The sequence below is a fragment of the Nannochloropsis gaditana genome (genome assembly GCF_000240725.1).
Source record: "Nannochloropsis gaditana CCMP526 unplaced genomic scaffold scaffold070, whole genome shotgun sequence".
Lineage (NCBI taxonomy): Eukaryota > Eustigmatophyceae > Eustigmatales > Monodopsidaceae > Microchloropsis > Microchloropsis gaditana.
In genome coordinates, this window is record NW_005803883.1 from 22,918 (window position 1) to 36,088 (window position 13,171).

Here is a 13,171-nt window from a genome sequence, read left to right on the forward strand (position 1 = left end):
CTCGGCACGCCTCTCCATATTAGGGTTATTCCTTGGGATGCTGGCCTTTACCTCGTCAGCTAGTACTGTCCAGTCCCCGACCGGGCCGCTGCCATCGATGTTGCCTGACATCGACGAGAGAAACGAGGACTCACCAGGTGAAGCAGTGATTCGCTTGGCCGAGTCTCTCATAAACATCGAGTCGCTATCGGGGAGTGAGCACGCTATGGCACACGCTCTGAAAGGGTGGTTAAGCAAGCGTGGGTGGGAGGTTGTTCTTCAGCCGGTGCCGCCCGCCCTCGGGCACGAGGAAGAGGTGAGAAAAATGAACACCCTTTCCTGGCCGATACTCGAGGTCACGGACTTACGGCTTCTAAAAACTCATCCTAGGGTGAACGCTGGAACGTCTACGCCTTCCGTCCCGGCACTGGCGTCGCACGTCGGGATAAAGGCCCGAAGGTTCTGTTGAATTCTCACATTGACACGGTACCCCCCTTCTATTCCGCGACCGTGGATCGACAAAACGGTATAATTAGAGGTCGGGGTGCCTGCGACACAAAAGGTATTCTGGCCGCACAATTACTGGCGGCACAACGCCTGGTCGAGTCGGGCCAAGCCGCAGACCTGGGGCTACTCTACGTGGTTTCGGAGGAGACCGATCACAGTGGTATGAAGCAAGCGAACAGTCTAAACCTCCGCCCCAACTTTCTTTTAGTTGGTGAACCAACAGGGTCGAAAATGATTCGCTCTCAGAAGGGTCTCCTGAAACTGCGGTTACTTTCGCATGGCGTGTCCTGCCATAGCGGTTATCCGAGCTTGGGAAAGTCCGCCATCGACCCACTTGTAGACGCTCTGCAAGATCTTAAACGTGCTCATTGGCCTAAAAATGAAGAATTGGGGGCCACTACACTTAACATTGGCCTGCTAAAAGGCGGGCATGCTGCTAATGCTTTGGCAGCGGAGGCTGAGGCTACCCTTGTCTTCCGCTTGATAACACCTCCCGAGCAGGTCTTAGAGACTGTGCGAGCAACTGTGGGCGATCGCGCGGACGTGGAGGTCATCACTGCGAATACTCCCGTGCAATTAAATACGCTTGAAGGATATGCCACGGACGTGGCGTGTTTTAACACGGATATAGCCTACTTCGATCTGCGTGAACCCACCGCCCAGGCCTTTCTTATGGGCCCCGGATCCATCTTGGACGCACACAGCGACCACGAACTCATCCACATTCCTGAGTTGCAGCGTGCAGTCGCTTATTATGAGGAAATCCTTCTCCGCCTTCTTAAGGGGCCACGGGGGAGCACACAGCGCGTGGCGTCTCAGGCCGCAGAAAGTGTAGGAGCGAGTGTTGTTGATGCCAGGGCACTTTAGCACCGAAAGTGTCGTGAAGAAGAAGCATGAAAGAGCTCTGAATCATCAGATTAGAACCTATAAAACATCTGAAAAAAGAAATGATACAGTGGGGAAATGTCACAGCGCTTGAAATTGTACTCTCTTCATCACGCTTCTCTACCTCTTTTTCCTGTCATCCTCACGCGACATTCTGAGGCTTTTCTCGGATAAGCAACAGCTCGTTGTGGGCAAGCGCGCCCAAGACAAAGCATTTAAGCGCCCAGAAAAAGACACTTTGGTCCCGCTTCCGCGCCTCCTTGATGCTGTCCCATGCCAAGACGGCGTTGATCAGGTAGACCGCCACAAGGCCCTGCTTCAGAAAATCCCGCAACTCATAGGGGAAATTTGTCAGCGGAAAGCCGGGAAACTCAATGAAAGCACACAAAAGGCTCACAAGAATTATGACTGTATGGCAGCTTTGCAAATACGGTAGTCCGATGCCCAAGACAGGCCGGCCCTCCCCAAGGATGGCGGAGCTCAGGTCGTAGTCATCAATGGGTTCCAGCTCTTTGGTCGCTTTTTCTTCCTCCTCCAGCTGCCTTCGCAAAATAGAAACCTTCGCCTTTTTGCCCAGCTCTGCCAGTGTGGGGAGTGCTGTGCCCTTCGTCTCGATGGCGGCGTCAAACTTGGTGGCGAGGTCTGAGAGGGAGACAACCGTCTCCGAGGGGATCGGCAGCTCCAAGGTAGGGTCATAGCGTAGATTCTCTGGTACACCACTATTTATTGCGGCGTCGAGGGTGTCCGACCTCTCGTTTTGTTCTTTTTGCCTGTCTTGTTTGGCTTCATATCGTCCGTTACCCTCTCTCTCACCTTTCTCCAACTGTCTGTCCGCAACGACAGCGCTAGGTGTGGGAATCCGGACCCGGTCCTTGACACGGGGAGTAGCAAACTCTTCAAGAACTAGTTCTCGATCAAACTCCCTTCTCATGATGTCTTCTTGTGCCTGTTTTAGCCGTGGATCCATGGGCGGCGAGGCCTCACCTGCTTCTGACGCGGCGCCACCCTCCTGAGATCGATCCTTGCGGACACGCTTCTTCCTGATTACCTTCCGTCGCCTTCCACCATCTCCTTCCGGTTCTTTGCTTGCTTCCTCTGCTTTCAGTCGTACCCTACAGGGAGATGGATTCACAGGTCCTACCAAGTTTGCGCGGAAGGGAGTCGTAATTTCTTGACGGTTCACAATGCCGTAAAAAGATCGCGACCTAAAATTGAAGGCAGGCTTCGAGGAAACAAAGGCCGCAACAGGATGGACTGCCACAACAGCCATAAGTGATGTAATTTGGAATAGGGAAATTTGCATCCGTCGACCCTGTCGGTGTCATAGTGTTGAAGGTTGAATAGATATAACCGATATCAAATTGTGCAACTTCACCAAAATTCTAATCAAACGCGGAACATCATATCAGACTTGCCTGCATGATACTTGACTGCGCTTGTGGATGTCCGTCCTAGTGCTACCCACTCGTCGGTACTATGTTTTAGTGAGCGGTATTGTGGCGCATATCCAGACTAGCTGTGGCACCTGTGTTGTCGCAATCAGTGGTGTGAGCTAAATAACACGTCTGCCTTCCATTTATCATGCAGTCTCTGGAAGGTCGGGGACACGAGCTAAACAAGTCTTACTTCAAAAAATCTGGTCAGGGCTTGGGTGCTTATCGTCTTCCAATGTGGGGCCTCGCCAGCGACAGGGTTGCCTCCCGTTCGCTCAACCTCGCACTCGACCTCTGTCGACACGCACTCACACTACATGGACTCATTAACGACCAAAACATCTCGCCAAGCAACCTACACTAGGTGAAATGGAGCCTAAGAGGTCTGCCAACTCTGCAGCGGAAGCTGTGCGCGACGCGAGTGAAGACACGTTATCCATCCCCGCACCGCCGTCAGCCTCGGCTCCGTCCTCTTCAACACCAGTTAAGGGCGGCAACCTCTTCTTATTTCGAAAACCGTCTCGCGTGAAAGATGTTTCTAAAAGCGTAGCGAAAAAGTTGTGGCGACAAGAGATGTGGAAGGTGAAAAAAGCGACCAAGAAAGCAGCCAAGAGGGCTGCACGACAGGAGACAAACAGGCAGAGTGGGGAGGTTGGTCAGGACGACAATCTCAACTTACAGGCTGCAACCTCAGAAAGCAAGAACGATCAACTACTGCGAAAGCAGCGCAGAGAACAACGAAAAAATCAAAGACATGAAGCACAGATGGCGTTTCTGCGGCGGTGTGAGGAAGGTGCGCGCGTGGTAATTGACTGCGGCTTCGATAGTCATATGACTGAGAAGGAACTGAAGTCTCTGGGACAGCAACTTATGTACGTCTACGCCTCAAACAAGCGTGCTCTTGCTCCTTGCACCGTGCATATTGCTGAGTAAGTTAACTGAGTAATTCACATACATGCTGTTTAGTATAAATGTAGAGGGGTAAGACTTCTTGACGATCTTTACTTATTGGTCTCCGGCCTTGACCTACTCTATACATTTACGGACAGACTTGGAGCTGGCATACAACAACGACTTTCGTGTGTAGCTGGAGTGCAGAATTGGCAAGGGTTTAATCGAGAGACACGGCCCTACATGGAGACGTACGCAGCAGAGAGAGACAAGCTCGTTTACTTGACTTCGGACTCGCCCAACGTCCTCACACAATTAGACCCTGGGCTGATTTACGTGATTGGAGGTATAGTGGATCGAAACCGCCTCAAACATGCTACTTACAATAAAGCGCTTGCACAGGGTATCGCCACAGCCCGGTTCCCGTTGCGAGAACACGTGCAGCTGGGGTCAAGCCCGGTCTTGGCTGTCAACCACGTATTCGATATCCTGCTGGAATTTCAATACACGAATGATTGGCGCGCTACTTTCGCCAAAGTTTTACCCAACAGAAAGTCTGTAAAAGTAAATGAACCAGCAGTCAACAAAGACAGCTAAGGAATCCGAAAAAGAATGGAAAAAGCTGAAGCCTTGACCGATGGCAGGAGCACCGTGAGGCAAGCTTTGTCTTCTCTCTTACATGCGTATGATTTCCAAAAAAGTAGATTCATTGAACGATGATCCAGCTCCTTTTTCACAAGTCACTTTCGAGGAAATTGAGATAATGCGATCCGAATCAGGTCACCGATCTCCTCCGACAGGTGATCAATATTCGCAGCCTCCCTCAGACTGTTTTGAAAATTTTCGTCTTTGAACAGTAATTCTCGAGTGCAGTTAAATGAAAGTAAATGTTCTGGGGAGGGAGAAGGGTAAGTCTATGAGCATCATAGGACGTAAAACATAAATCGAGCAGCAAACTTACGGATAGCGGTTGCAGCTCGGTGAATCAGAGTTGTTTCGCCACTTCGAAGCAACGACCCCCAAGTATTCAACGCAATGGGAGACAAGACTGCCATGGATCGGACTATTTCTGTTGTGTTTGGCAAACAGGGTGTGTATCATATCAAAACACGCGCTTTCAAACCGGAAGGTCCCTCGCCGGCCTACAAGGATGCGTGAGTCTTTTTCTGAATTACCTTCGTCCTTGGAAGCCATAGCTAATCCTCCTGCTGCAGCACGAGACAGCGGAAGATCTCTCGTATAATCTTCTGCAAGACTCAGCCAGTATTTAAGAGTCTCAGGTTTCCCAAGCTTAGCAAGCACAAGGGGATGGCTCACCATGTTGCAAAGCGCCTCGGTTGCGGCCCGTCTTACAAGCGTTTGCTCCGAAAATTGCAAAGAGAAGAAAGATTCTATCCCTCCATTAAGCGCTATCGAATCTATGCACTCCTTTCCATACGATGCGAGATTCGTTAGAGCCAGTGACGATTCGAATTGTTGTAGGGCGGTTGCTCTGACATTGCGACATAGCGATACAAGTGCGTGTATCGGAGCCGTGCGCTGGTGACTTGCCAGAACCTTGGGATCTGTAGTAATGAGGCACTATAATATGGAAAAAGCGAGAGGTTTCGCATTGATGTGGCAGGATGCAAGCAAACAAATGATAATGCGAATCCCATCTCTGACAGCACTTACTTTCGCCAGAGCCTGCACCGATTTCAGACGTGTAACTTCCAGCCCTCTATTTTCCTTAGCCAGGCCTAGACAAGTGTTGTATCCCCCGTCCTGTATAAACTGTCCACGAAGTGCTGGAATTGTGGCAATGTTTAGGAGTGCTGTGGCAAATTGATCGAGAGTACTTTCACTTATTTCCGTGTGTGATACTAGTCTGCGTATGATTCCGATAACATTTCGCTGGACTAGTTCTCGAATACGTTTCTCTACATCTTGTGCAGAGTCTACAGTGTCCAAGTCTTCTTCTATTGCTGTCTGTGGAAGCTGATAAGAAAAAGCAATATTTTACCGTGTTGTCGACAAGATTGACAAGTGTGTCGTGCAGTGTAAGGCGTACCTGTTTCTGCTGCATTCGTAGGATCCTCTGGATATTCTCATATTCGTCAACAGCAATGCCTCCTTCTTGTAAAGCGTCAGTTTTCATCTCCTCATTGTTCAATGTCAGAGAGGCCATCGAGAATGCCACGCCATAGAGTGTTTTTCCACAAAGCGCAGAAATGGAATTTCTCCGATTGATGTTGGTGCTCATGCCAATTGTTCTCCTTTCAGCGCGCTGGTCCATCACCTCCAGCAGAAATGGAACGCACGCTATGCAGCGGCTAGAACCAAACATCAGCTCATTTTTAAAAGCAGTCCGTGTAACGAGAAATGAGATAATTTCCACGCAGCTTTCTGACAACGTGCGTCGGTGCATGAGCGTTGACCCCAAGGTCTGAGATGCACCAATCCAATCCTGAAGCCCTTTACTCAATAAGTTTAATATGTCAGTCAGCTCGGATGAAATTAAAGGCATATCTTTGGATGCAATGTGGAGCTTTGTGAAAGCGGATGCTGCTGCCACGCGAGCCTCCAACGGAGCATCGTTCGATCTAATAATATTTAGTATTACAATGTTCATACAATGATCACGCATGCATATACGCCCCGCACTTGAATTCGCCGCCTGGTTGCATAATTTTGCCATAAAAAATTGGTATTGCGGTTCCGAGAATAACACAGATGCCCGACTTTTGGCCTGAGCTGCATATGTGCTAAACAACCAGCATCCTAAAGAGGCGTCCGCGTAATATAAACTCAGCGTGACCAGCAACTCAAGCTCAGCTTTACGTACAGCAGGTAATTCATTAACCGAGTTATCAAGAATGCTTGAGACAAATGATTTCACCTCGTCTGATCCTTTATGAAACAAGAGGACCATAAAAGCACGACCTATGAATTCTGCCGCCTCGAGCCGCAAGCAGACATTGAATGAATCGTTTGGGTCTTCAAGGAACCTATTTACAATTGGTAGTCAAAAAGTGGTTTGGGTATGGAGGTGTGGCATTCTTTGACCAAGCTTTCCACATACCTTAGCAGAGTCGTCCAGGAAGGCTTAGCCAACAAAAGGGAAAGACTTTGATCTTTCTCGTTCAGACAGTTTGCGCTCCAGGAAAGCAGGGAGGCTAATCCTATTTCTTGAAACGTTTCCTATTTAATACGTGTGATGATGTACCGTATCAGCGTCACGTCGAATTCAAAGCTCTGAAATTAGAGAGCATATAATTATTTGTGGGCAAAATTCAATTGCTTACCCGTCGATGAGTCAAAAGCGTGATCCAGCAGTCTATCGCAAGCGTCAAAAATTGCGTACGGCGTCTGTTGGTTTCGGCGAGGCGAATGAAATTTGTAGCGATTTCCAGCACAGCTTCCTCTTCTACCCCGTTCTTCTGCTTTTCATGGCTTGGCAACAAGCTGGTGAAGAGTTTTGGGAAAGATGTCTCGCATATGGTCTCATTCGAGGGCGGAGAAAAAGCGTCTTCAAGGAAATCAAGATGCTTGGAGCAAGCCGCGAGTAATCGAAGCGCAAGAGCGCGCTGGACGGAGGTTTGGGTCAATTGAGAGGGAGAAAATAAGCTAGATACTCTAAAAAATGAAGAAAGATGCAAGTACGGACCTCTTTTGCATCTCCCTTTTTCGCACGCGCCTCCAAAAAGCTTGGACCTCCTTGCTTGCTGAAGTCAGCGGCCGCAGTTGCGTTCTTTCCTACCAAGCTGATCAATTTTTCCCACATATCAGTTTTATTCTGTTTTTTAAAGAATGCTTCATCATTTGTTCCAAGGGACGCGAGGTAGACTGAAACACCAGAGCTCTGACGCTCGGCCTCAGATCTCTGAATAGACTCTCGTACTCTGTGCGCTTCACGTATAATTTCTTGATTGAAGGGATCCAGGTCCAGCTGTGCGTGGCCAAAGAATCTTAATTCAGCTCACGAGGAAAAAAGATCATTGAATTGGCCAAAAAGCCAACTTACCGCCAGACGCAAGTCTTGAAACGCATCTCGCAAATTACCTAGTTCAGCATACGCCTTGAGGCATGATGGAAAAGAAGAAAAAGGTGGGCAAATAATCAATGGGGAGAGCAAGATCTTAAATTTGTACCTGTGCTCGTCTATACAGCGCTTTGACGTAGTTTCCATTCGATCTAAGAGCATTGGTGGCATCCTGCAGAGGAAAGGATTTCGAAATTGAGAGACATGTTCCAGCCCTTCAATCCTAAATCGGCTGACATACCTGGATACACTCCGTCAATCTTCCTTTTTGAAGATAACATGCTGCCCGATTCGCAAAAATGGCGCAACGAAGCTCTTGTATTCTCTTTTCTTCTTGTCGAGCCTCCTGCCAGATTTGTCGGTGCGGCCATCACTTGTGATCGTTAACAGCTTGACATATCCCACCACATCTCACCTCGTCATTATGGTCTAATTTTCCTGGTGCAACAAAAGGGAAATTTAATGCCTCGTCATAGGCTTGAATAGCATCATCGATTTTTTTTTCTTGTACAAGGCATTTCCGCGACGCTTGAGCTGCTCCATGAGCAGTCAGAGGAGGCTACGAGAAAGGGAGCAAGCAATCTGTTGCTATTTTTTCAATAAATATCCGTTTTGTACGTGAAAAATACAACATCAGATGAACCGTAAACTCTTACACCTCTCTCCATTACCCCTCGCAGGCACAAACTTGCATAGCAAGAATGAGAGCCGTCTGGGAGGAAGCGCGGAAGAGCACCGTGATGCCGCCCTACCTTGCCCTACTAAGACTGCCCCCAGCCCGCCGCCCTCGCTCATTGTCCATGTGTGACACTCTGCATGGGATGCCTTGAAACTGACAATGCGCCGACCACTCCCCCTACACTCCATGGCTAGATGAGAAGTAACAAATCCTGCAAGACTTGTCCTAATCGAATTCATGTAGGAATCGCAATCCTTTTTCCGCTACTCCTGAGTGCTTTCTGTTTCTGCCACTTTTTAATGCTTCCACCTGCCATCGCGTTGCTGATTATGCCATATGCACCTGTGAGACGGGTATTGAGACTATGGGAGGCAACGATAGCTGCTTATTGGTTATCCTTCGGAGCATGGCTTCTTGAAAATTTTGGGGGGGTAAAGTTGATCATTTCAGGCGACACCTTCACGAAGAAGGACAACGTTCTTATTATTTGTAATCATCGGACACGGCTAGACTGGATGTGGCTCTGGTCGTGGGCTGCATATTTCGATGTGCTGTCTTCCTATCGCGTAATACTTAAGGACTCTTTGCGCTGCTTCCCGTGGTGGGGTTGGGGCATGTCATTATGCTTATTCCCTTTTATCCGCCGCGGCCAAAAACACCGTTCTACTGACTTAGCCCATTTAAAACGAAACTGCCGCTATTTAATCCAACTTAAGGTACCAAACTCGCTAATAATATTTCCCGAGGGCACAGACCTCTCCCCCTCCAATCAAGAGCGGGATCGTAATTATGCCCTTTCCCGTAATTTGTCTGCCTATAGGTACGTGTTGCATCCCCGCACAGGTGCCTTCCTCACGTGCCTGGAAATATTACGTCCGCATGTGGATGCGGTGATAGACTTGACAATAGGCTATGTCGATTATGAGCCCGGAGAGCGCCCTTCGGATATCTCGCTCCTCCTCGGCCGGCTGCCGCGTGAGATACACGTCAATCTAAAGCGGTGGGACCTGGTCCTAACACCGCTCTTGTGTCGTGATAATATTGAAGATGCCAAAAAATTTCTTCAACTGTCTTTTGACCGCAAAGAGGCGTTGCTGACCTCATTCTATAATCGCGGCAAACTCCGATTTGACCTGGATGCGGTGGGCTCCACGTCCTCACGCTCGTCCTCAGAGACCTCCCCTGATCCGATTTCTCAGCTCAATGCTCCTCGCTCGGGTTACGGCGACGATAACGCATTAGCGAATGAGCGGAGTCAGAGCAGGTATCAGAGGTTACTCCGGAAGGGGCTTGTCGTGGCGGTTGCTGCAGTTACAACAGTTGTGATGATGGCATACGTCCTTCCTACACTTTTTTTTTGGGGATATATCGTCGCGACTTGTTTGTTGTGCATCCTAGTCACTGTATCTTGTGAGGGATTTGACTCGCTGGAGCTGAACCTGCCGGTGCGGGGGGGCGACATACGTGTCCGGCGACTTCATAAAGAACATTGAGGTGTGGACAAGCGCGTTGCACTCAAGCAAGAGGGTCAGGAGCGGGTGATAAAGGAGAAAAGAAAAGAAAAGGAAGACGCAACGGATTGTACTCATGCTCCAACCTATAAATTTACTGGTTCAGAGCCCTGGACGACATGTTGAACGCGCGAAAGAACACAATTTTAAATAAAGCTGGCGTAGAACCGTAAAATCATCAAAAAGAGTGTGAGCGAAAGCATCTTCATGCATAGTTTTCAATGATAAGAGACATTATTTATAAGAAAAAAAATGCTCTAGATCGCCAGCTCATACGCCTCATCCAATGAAATTGAAGACGACGAAGAAGAGCAAAAGGCAGCAAAACGTGTACTCTCCGAATGCCTTCTCGACATTCTTTTCAGACGACAGCTGAAGCCTCAAGGAAACTATGCATGTTGGATAATGCGTGGATGGGCGCATGAGATTCATATTTTGCGGACATTGAACTGAGACAGTTCAGTTGTATCACATGGGCAAAATGATCGCTTATGGTGGTTATGTCAGAATCTCCCCCTTTGCACGTGAATAGCCCCATGAGGACTTCGCTTGTCGATATCCGCCGAGTCAGGTAGTAGCGAGATACGAGAGCCTTCTACACCGCGTTGCCTCCCCCTACTTACCGGTCAAGGCGAACATACCGACGCAGCTGAAGAATCCAGAGAGGAAAGAGTTGAAGGGGAAGGTACCCACAAGTGCACAATACAGAAATTGGAGCACGCCAGTCGCCACTATGAAGGCCAGGAAAAGGTCCACAATTTTGGTTTGTGTGTTGGCTGCCTTTCTGTACTCCGCGAGCAGACTCTTGCCAACGCCCCTGATGTCCAAAGCTGACGCGGCAGGAGTCATGTCCAGCGAGACTAGTGAGATATCAATCACTGGCTGGTTCTACAGGGAGTAGATGTACAAAAGAGAAGCGGAATACGATGTAAAGCAGAGTGCACACACGGCTCTTGAATCGCCGGGCATACCTCCGCCGGTTCAGGCGAGTCTTCGAAGTCCGAGGGAGACCCGAGGAGGACGCAGAGCGCGAGGGGGCGAAACGAAACAAGGCGATGTGGTAGGACACATATAGAGAAAGTGTTTCATGGATGAGGCGGCACTTTCAATGCACAGAGCCGCGTAGACAGCACCATATTTCGTTCGAAAGACGCTGGATGGATTCGGGGGGGGAGGGGATTAGCGGCATAGAGGGTAACCTCCCCCTGCCGCGCGAGGATCTGTTGCCTTCCCAGTACTTTCTGGGCATTGAGGGCAGTGCGAATAAGGTTCGTTCTACCAGCTTTCCCCCTATTCTAATATGTACCATCGTAAGTCTTCAAAAAAAATCTTCATTTTTCCAGGTTGGAGTTGGAATCGTGAAGTACAAGCTTGAGAGGGGAGCACTCGCAGCCGTCAAGCACGTGGCGCGGACTAAATGGAACGATCGCGAGGAAGACCAGTATATTATCCTAGCAAACCCCCGAAAGACATACATTCCTCCCCCGGGACAGGGTTTTCTGCCTCGTGACACAGCCTGGCACCATCAGCAGCACATTGTGGGGTTAATCCAACTCGCTCTGGCCGAAGCCAAAGTCACTTCGGATCAAGTTACTTGTATCTGCGTTACCAAAGGACCCGGTATGGGAGGCCCGCTTCGATCTTGCGCCGTTGCGGCAAGAGTCTTGGCACGATTGTGGAAGAAGCCCATTGTTCCTGTCAATCACTGCGTAGCACATGTAGAGATGGGGCGAGTTGCAACCAAAGCGGCGGATCCTGTTGTGCTTTACGTCAGCGGAGGCAACACTCAAGTCATCGCGTATTCCATGCGCCGCTACAGAATTTTCGGAGAGACGATTGACATTGCCGTAGGAAATTGTTTGGACCGTTTCGCACGTCTCTTAAATCTGTCCAACGACCCCTCCCCAGGGTACAACATCGAGCAGCTTGCCAAGAAAGGCAGGCAGTATGTGGCGCTGCCATATGTGGTCAAGGGAATGGACGTATCGTTCGCCGGCTTGTTGAGTTTCATTGAAAAAGAAGGTCTGGTAAAGCTTGAGTCCAACATGTGCACGGCGGCAGACCTCTGCTTCTCGCTGCAAGAAACCATCTTCGCCATGCTTGTGGAGATCACTGAACGTGCCATGGCTCATTGTGGCCAGCGCCAGGTCTTGATTGTGGGCGGCGTAGGATGCAACAGGCGCTTGCAGGAAATGATGAAAGCTATGGCAGATGAGCGTGGCGGAAGTGTGTGCGCGATGGACCATCGGTACTGCATCGACAACGGTGGCATGATTGCGCAGGCGGGGGCCTTCGCACACCAGTACGGCGCTTCCTTCGCACTGTCCGACACTGCTTGTACACAACGCTTCCGTACAGATGCGGTCGAGGTGCTGTGGCGCCCGTAAGCTTCTACTAATTCTTGGTAAATGATATGCTTTCAAAAGATTTTACTCATAAAAAGACAATGTATCGTGCAAAGAGTGCTATTGATTTACACCGCCCGCGAACTTCACGGGGAAGCGTCACTACATTGCTTTTTAGCGTACTGCCAAAAAGGATAGCACTATTCTTCTTTCGATTAAAGCAAAGAGAAGACGTAAAAGATAAGGAAAAAGGTGATTGAGACAGGATCACGATTTATACAGTGCTATGGCCTTGTCACAAAAATCTGTTATCTCAACCTGTGCAGGCAGCTGCCCGGCTTTCCACCTGTATCCCAAGCCATCTTGTCGTCCCTCCCTTGGAATGAGATGAAAGTGCGAATGCCATACTTCTTGCCCCGCCTTTTTCCCGTTAGAAAGTAAGATGTTGAAATCCCCCCGCAATTCGCGCATGATGCAACTCAATCTCTTCAGGGAAACGCCCATAGCAGCGGCAGCTGCATCATCGCAGTCCTCAAAGCTGGTCACGTGACGTTTGGGGATCAGAAGAGTGTGAAAGTCGGCCAAAGGATTTGTGTCTAGGAAAGCAAGCGTCATGTCATCCTCGTAAACCCTGTGCGCTGGCGCATTGCGAGCCGCGATGCTGCAAAACACGCAATTTCCTTCGCCCATCAGTTTAGGATGGAAGTTAGGAAAAAGCACTACCAACGTCGAAGTCGTCTCAAACTGCCCCTCAGTTGACAAAGCAGTTAAACGGAGTAGGCCGTTCCGGCGGTCTAGGAGCTTATGAGCAAGAGGATTTGATCAGGGAAGAAAGATCAAAATCTCATTCAGGAAGCAAGCGTTATTGGTTACACAAGCTCGGCAAGTGGTCTGCTTCATACATCGTCGAAAAGGAAGGG

At 49.3% G+C, this 13,171-nt stretch overlaps 2 protein-coding genes across 2 annotated transcripts; one reads left to right on the forward strand and one right to left on the reverse strand.

Moving 5' to 3' along the window:
- Window positions 1-1,444: 1,444 nt before the first annotated feature.
- NGA_2005510 (uncharacterized protein) lies at window positions 1,445-2,908 on the reverse strand (the record flags this gene model as incomplete). The annotated part of the gene is made up of 2 exons (XM_005855941.1): window positions 1,445-2,683; window positions 2,787-2,908. A coding segment is annotated over one exon (1,170 nt), but the record flags the coding sequence as incomplete, so codon positions are not given.
- Window positions 2,909-8,587: 5,679 nt separating this feature from the next.
- LPAAT (1-acylglycerol-3-phosphate O-acyltransferase) lies at window positions 8,588-9,186 on the forward strand (the record flags this gene model as incomplete). The annotated part of the gene is made up of 1 exon (XM_005855947.1): window positions 8,588-9,186. A coding segment is annotated over one exon (599 nt), but the record flags the coding sequence as incomplete, so codon positions are not given.
- Between the last annotated feature and the right edge of the window lie 3,985 nt (window positions 9,187-13,171).